The sequence below is a fragment of the Bombina bombina genome, chromosome 3 (assembly GCF_027579735.1).
Source record: "Bombina bombina isolate aBomBom1 chromosome 3, aBomBom1.pri, whole genome shotgun sequence".
NCBI classification, from domain to species: domain Eukaryota; kingdom Metazoa; phylum Chordata; class Amphibia; order Anura; family Bombinatoridae; genus Bombina; species Bombina bombina.
This window is the reverse complement of record NC_069501.1, coordinates 240,043,834-240,051,173: the sequence shown is the minus strand read 5'-3', so window position 1 is coordinate 240,051,173 and position 7,340 is coordinate 240,043,834. Positions and strand designations below refer to the sequence as shown.

The following is a 7,340-nucleotide window of genomic DNA, read 5'->3' as shown; positions in this document are numbered from 1 at the left end:
CCCTGGTACTGCAAGTGAGAGTGTGCCTATCCTCTGAGATATAGATATATATATAAAATTATTTTAGATGCAATAAAGAAAGAATAATGTTGCATTAACATACTGATAGAGAACAGACCTAACTCCCACAGGAGTATACAAGCAGGGATACATTTCTGAAAGGCTGTGGAATTTAAAATTCTCTAGCACTTGCATGCTCCTAATAATGTTATCTTTCTCCTCTTAATTTGCTTCACATCATATTTCAGTCACTACACTGTGGTGTATAGAAATAGTACAAAATTACATATACAATCTCATGCAGACCTGATGCAACTGATTCAAACTCTTCCTTTCTAATTATGCAGGTACTTGCATTTGATTTTCAGTCTTAAAGGCACATAAATAGCATACATATAGTCCTTTAAAGTTTCAGAGCATTTTATTTTTGTGTGGCTTCTTGCAACTATGTGTTTAACACCATGCAAAGGTATTATTTACACTGTAAACTCAGCTCCACAGAAGCAAAGCACTAATACTGGGACCTTAACCCTTTAAGGACACAGCTTTCAGTTTGCTCAATTGTTTTATGACGGAAAAATTCCGTCATATGTCCTTAAGAAGAGACATTTTTGTATAGCCATCAACCAGTTGTGCTTTTCTGCTCGTGAACCTATGTAGGTATGCTAGTCTTTAACAAAGAACACCAACAGAACAAAATAAATTTGATAATAGAAGTTGAAAAGTCTGTTAAAATTACATGATGTAGCTGAATAAAAGTTTTGTGACTAAAGTTTATTCTTCAGAACACATACATTCTTTTTTTCCGAAAGGTAGTAGAAGGTTTATCTGTAAATGTTCACGTAAACAAATTCGGTCATTTACCATTTTCACATAACATACATAATGCAGATTATTCGATGTATATCTGTAAATTTGGGATTAGTTTCTCTGAGACAGGATAACCCACACGATGCAGTATGACAGAACGCATCTAGCACTACATGGGACAAATTGTTCTTTCTATCCTCTTGTTGCTGAAATCCATTGCTCTGCAAGTAGCTCCGCTCGCTGTCTCTGGCATCGATTAACGTTGTCTTTTATTACTCACAACACACGTGGGTTTACAGATGTGATGGCTGACAGCTTGCTTCCTGAAGGTGCTGCTGGAAAAAGTGGGGCTTGTTCGGTAGCAATGGAAAGCGAAAGAGGGGAATGTGGATCTCATCTCAAGGCTCTGACACCTGCTACAGGTGAGGCAGCTCACTGCTCTGTGTCTGCTGGAAATGACATTGTATGTAGCCTCCATGCTCTGCATTTAGTCTGCTCTGTCTAAAACATGGAGTGTGTTATGGATATGATATTGCTTCCCTGCTTGTGATTATACTTCTGGATTTACATTTTCTCGTATTAACATTAAATTCTTAGATTCATAGAACAATACACCGTCACCCCCCCCCCCCCCCGTTTTATTTACTGTATTGTAGCATTATAAATAAAGGTTCCTCTTGGATAAAACTACCTTTAGCGTGTCCACTTCAACAGTACGATTGGTTTTAATCAGCCAGTGAGCAAATAACCCATAGGGCTCCTATGTGCACTGCTCACTGTGGTGCAGTTATGTGGGATGGTCCTTTGGTGGGAGTGTTATTCCTCCCAACTATTTTTGTGATAGCGTCTTTCAATATCACCTGGAATGCACTTCCATTTTATTAACCAAAAAACTATTTTAGATGATAAAAAAAAAAATGGTGCTTACCTGCAAATTAAACAGGACTGTGATCTCTCATTCAAAAGAGAAACTATCTTTTAATTGAGTCTCATGCCGTGTTAAATAGACAATCTACTCCATAATTTTTATTGTTTAAAAAGATAGATAATCGCTTTATTACCCATTCCCCAGTTTTGCATAACCTGTTATATTAATATACTTTTTACCTCTGTGTGTTTACCTTGTATCTAAGCCTCTGCAGACTGCCCCCTTATCTAAGTTTATTTTGACAGACTTGAATTTAGGCAATCAGTGCTGACTCAAAAATGACTCCATGGGAGTGAGCACAATGTTATCTATATGGCACACATGAACTATCGCTGTCTACCTGTGAAAACTGTCAAAATGCTTTGAGATAAGAGGCGGCCTTCAAGTGCTTAGAAATGAGCATTTGAGCCTACCTAGGATTAGCTTTCAACAAAGTATACTAGGGGAACAAAGAATATTTTATAATAAAAGTACATTAGAAAGTTGTTTAAAATTGCATGCCCAATCTGAATCACAAAAGTTGAATTTTGACTAGACTGTCCCTTTAACTAAATCAGAGGCAGAGATGGAGTCTTGGTGTTTGCCCTACATGTAAAATCCCCATGGTGTCCACTAGGGCAAGTGACCACCATTTCCTATGGTGATTGCTTTAATCCTAGTGGCTCCATGAGTGCCTTTCACACCACAAGCAATGACGAAGAGCTCCATTCCTTATTGCGTTTAACATCATCAAGCAAAATGTAATGACATCACAGCGTCAGGACTGCCCCATAAATATTAACTATAAAGAGACCTCTTCAGTTAGAGAGCAAGAAGATGCAGGCAGCCTCAGAGGACCACACAGCATTATGGCTGCACATGACAATGCAATGTCTTCCTTTGAACACTCATTATTAGTGTGGAGGTTCTCAATATTTGGTATCTGTGTTACTTTAGATATTTAAAGGGATAGAAAGGTCATGGTTGAAATGTGCACTTTAATTTTAAATAGATGCATTTTCCCAATATATACTTCCAGTAGCAAAAATATTTACTCTTTTTCAGAGGCATACACACATATGCGGTGAGGGTCTGTGCACCAGTTTTCAAACAGCATACGTTCTCAAAGAGTTAGCAGTGTTTTGTATGACATAAATGAAGTCTTCACGGACACAGTACACACCACTGCCAGCTCTCTGAGTTTGAATACTGGTGCACAGGCTCCACAGCATGTGTGCATATGCCATTGAAAAATACTTAATCCTTTAGAAATACTGCTCTGGACTCTCAGTGCACTGCTGGTCAGAGCAGAAAACGTGGCTTCTAATTGAATCAGTGGAGAGTTCCGCTCAGGACAAGCAGTGCTCCATGGGCCCTGAGTGGCTCTTCTACTGTTTGTTCCATTTGCAAGGCAGCGCTAAAAAGCAAGGATAAGGTCATAAAGTCAAAAATAAGAGAATTTTTAGTGAATATGTATTTTAATAATATAAGAGAATATGATATAGGATCAAATTTAAATAAATGAAAATCTTAATAAAAACTTAAATATTAAATTACAAATCTATAACAATTTACTATGCACAAGAAAAACAATGAATACAATTAAATTAAAATGCTGTGGGGCGTCTCTGGGTTCAGTGTCCCTTTAAAATGCTGCGGGACGTCTCCCATAAAAACTTAAGTTAAAGATGTTAACAATGTCTCTTATAACTCCGGAAACAAAATACCACAGAATAGCTCCTACTGTAGATAGTTCAATGCAGATATGGCCAAACGTATTTGTCTTTAGACCAGTAAAGGGTTTTTTAATTTGAGGTATAGCATAACTTTTGTTAAATAGACAAGAGTAACAATAGTGTAATTGATGTATGTATCCAAATACCTGAAAGTGGTTCTCCAGTTAAGGCAGACCGTGTCTGTCTTAGAGCGGATAATACCGCTAGTGTGGAAATACCCTAGTCTGGAAGATGAAATACACAGGTGTTTCTCGCTGTCTGTGTCCTCTCGGCGGCTCTGTCCGCGTCCAGAAGTATTCCATCCTACAGCGTCTGTGTAAGCAGTCACATGACTAATCTGACGTCATGTAAGGTTAAAGGTCAATGGTGTATCCGATGATCCTGTAGCGCTACAGTTTAGGATTTGATGGTGAAACAAATGTCTTCTATTTAAGAGGGGTAGAGATCTATTTACACTTTAATATTTTCATGTGAAAGAGTGGATAATGTGGATTGCCTATAAATTACTTATATTTCAGCTTTTGTAGATGTGTTATAGTATTTATACTAAAGCACATCCACGAAAACTGAAATATAAGTAATTTATTTCCAAAGACTTTATGTATTTGTGACATCCTGACCATTTTCCATTATATCTCTGAAATACCACCTTTAAAATTGTGACAATCTGATCACTGTCCATTATATCTCTGAAATACCACCTTAACATTGAAAATTGAATATCCAGTCAGAATCTTGGGAGGCCTATTTAAATGGAGGCTCAGTGACAGACAAGTATATGTCTTAATAAAGCCAAGTTTGGGGCGAAACGCGTAGACTGATCAGGACACCACCTGTTACTTAGCTTATCTGCAATATATCAACCTACTCTTTTTGCCCATCCTGTGGAGTTTTATTTAAATGGAGGGAGGCAATCCACATTATCCACTCTTTCACCTGGAAAGATTGAAGTCTAAATAGATCTCTACACCGATTAAATAGAGGACATTTGTTTCACCATCAAATCCTAAACTGTAGCGCTACAGGATCATCAGATACACCATTGACCTTTTACCTTACGTGACGTCAGATTAGTCACGTGACTGCTTACACCAACGCTGTAGGAAGGAATCCTGGACGCGGACAGAGCCGCATAGAGGACACAGACAGCGAGAAACAACTGTGTATTTCATCTTCCGGTCTAAGGTATTTCCACACTAGCGGTATTATCCGCTATAAGACAGACACGGTCTGCCTTCACTGGAGAACCATTTTTAGGTATTTGAATACATACATCAATTACACTATTGTTACTCTTGTCTATTTAACAAAAGTTATGCTATACCTCAAATTAAAAAACTCTCTACTGGTCTAAAGACAAATACGTTTGGCCATATCTGCATTGAACTATCTACCGTAGGAGCTATTCTGTGGTATTTTGTTTCCGGAGTTATAAGAGACATTGTTAACATCTTTTACTTTTATCTTAAAGGGACATTAAACCCCAAATTTTTCTTTCATGATTCAGATAGAGAATATAATTTTAAACAACTTTCTACTTTAATTCTATTATCAAATCTGTTTCATTTTCTTGGTATCATTTGTTGAAGGTGCAGCAATACACTAATGGTTTCTAACTGAACTCATGGGTAAGCCAATCACATTCAAAATATATATATATATATATATATATATATATATATATATATATATATATATATATATATATATATATATATATATATATATATATATATATATGCAGCCACCAATCAACAGCTAGGACCTAGGTTCTCTGCTGCTCATGAACTTGCCTAGATAAACTTTTCAGCAAATGATAACAAGAGAAGAAAGGAAATTTAAATAAAAGAAGTAAATTGGAAAGTTGTTTAAAATTGTATTCTCTATCTGAATCATGAAAGAAAACATTTGGCATGTTTCTTTAAGTTTTTATGGGAGACGTCACGCAGCATTTTGAAGGGACACTGAACCCAAATTTTTTCTTTCGTGATTCAGATAGAGCATGCGATTTTAAGCAACTTTCTAATTTACTCCTATTATCAAATGTTCTTCGTTCTCTTGCTATCTTTATTTGAAAAATAAGGCATCTAAGCTAAGGAGCCAACCAATTTTTGGTTCAGAACCCTGGACAACACTTGTTTATTGGTGGGTGAATTTATCCACCAATCATCAAGAACAACCCAGGTTGTTCACCAAAAATGGGCTGGCATCTAAACTTATATTCTTGCTTTTCAAATAAAGATATTAAGAGAATTTAGAAAATTTGATAATTGGAGTAAATTAGAAAGTTGCATGCTCTATCTGAATCACGAAAGAAAGAATTTGGGTTCACTGTCCCTTTAATTTAATTTTATTCATTGTTTTTCTTGTGCATATTAAATTGTTATAGATTTGTAATTTACTATTTGAGTTTTTATTAAAAATCTTTCATTTTATTTAAATTTGATCCTATATCATATTTTAGTATATTCCATCTCCTACTATTTTTGAACACACATTTGCTATACAACAAAAGAAAAAAGAAAATAAGTAAGCTCAACCATTCATAATTATCAATAATTACTTAAAGAAATAGGATGTTCTACCTTGTAAAATAGTAGTCATAAAAAGATTATATAGAAAAATGGCTATACCCAGTATAAGGTAAAACCAAAAAGACCAGGAAAAAAAAAGCACCCTCCTTAAATAAAAAAATAAATAATAAAAAAAATTAAATAATGAGTACAGAAGTTTATATAATTACAAAATGTAATAAAAAATAGAAAAGTTTATATAATTACTGTATAATTATTGTAATTATATAAACTTTTCTATTTTTGATTAAATTTTGTAATTATATAAACTTCTGTACTCACTATTTAATTTTTCAATTTTTTTTATTTAAGGAGGGTGCTTTTTTTTTCCTGGTCTTTTTGGTTCTACCTTATACTGGTATAGCCACTTTTCTATATAATCTTTTTATGACACATTTGCAATAGGTTTTCTCTAATATGTTCTATCTCTTATATTTTTAAAAAACATATTCACAAAAAATTCTCTTATTTTTTACCTTATCCTTGCTTTAGCGCTGCGTCACACTTTTTTCTATTTGTACCCATTAATTATTTTCAGAGGGGATTACTGAGTTGCAGCTTGATACTCTATATATTTAAAGGGACACTGAACCCAAATATTTTCTTTCATGATTCAGATAGAGCATGAAATTTTAAGCAACTTTCTAATTTACTCCTATTATCAACTTTTCTTCATTCTCTTGGTATCTTTATTTGAAATGTAAGAATGTAAGTTTAGATGCCGGCCCATTTTTGGTGAACACGCAGTGTTCTTGCTGATTGGTGGATACATTCATCCACCAATAAACAAGTGCTTTCCATGGTTCTGAACCAAAAAAAAGCTTAGATGCCTTCTTTTTCAAATAAAGAAAGCTAGAGAACGAAGAAAAATTGATAATAGGAGTAAATTAGAAAGTTGCTTAAAATAGCATGCTCTATCTGAATCATGAAAGAAAAAATTTGGGTTCTGTGTCCCTTTAAGCGCTCTTTTCCTACACTTTTTGTGTAAAAGGTACTCGAGCAGTTAAAGCTCTGATGCATTGTATGTATTTTGTTTGTGACTGGCAATTAGGGATTACATCACTGTTAGGTGTATAATATACATTTATGAATGTATATTCATGGGTTGGATAAAATAATAGAAACGTCAAAAAAAGAAATCCATACCAAGGAACTTAGGGCTTCCTTTTGCTTTTGCAACATCTTCAGTGCTAGGAATGTTGTCATACTAGTCTTATATCGTGTGTAGGAGGACATTGCACTATTAAGAAGAAAAGTTATTTAAAGGATGAGGAAGATGGAAATTTGCTTCCCTCCAAAACTTACCATGGTTCA

The 7,340-nt window shown here is 34.8% G+C and overlaps 1 protein-coding gene across 1 annotated transcript in view; it reads left to right on the top strand.

Moving 5' to 3' along the window:
* The first annotated feature begins 1,104 nt into the window (after nt 1–1,104).
* DPH1 (diphthamide biosynthesis 1) overlaps nt 1,105–7,340 on the top strand; it is a 1,055,215-nt gene continuing 1,048,979 nt past the window's right edge. Inside the window, exon 1 of the mRNA XM_053706219.1 lies at nt 1,105–1,232. Coding sequence (XP_053562194.1) covers nt 1,115–1,232 — 118 coding nt within the window. The 5' untranslated portion in view covers nt 1,105–1,114. The remainder of the gene's footprint in view (nt 1,233–7,340) is intronic.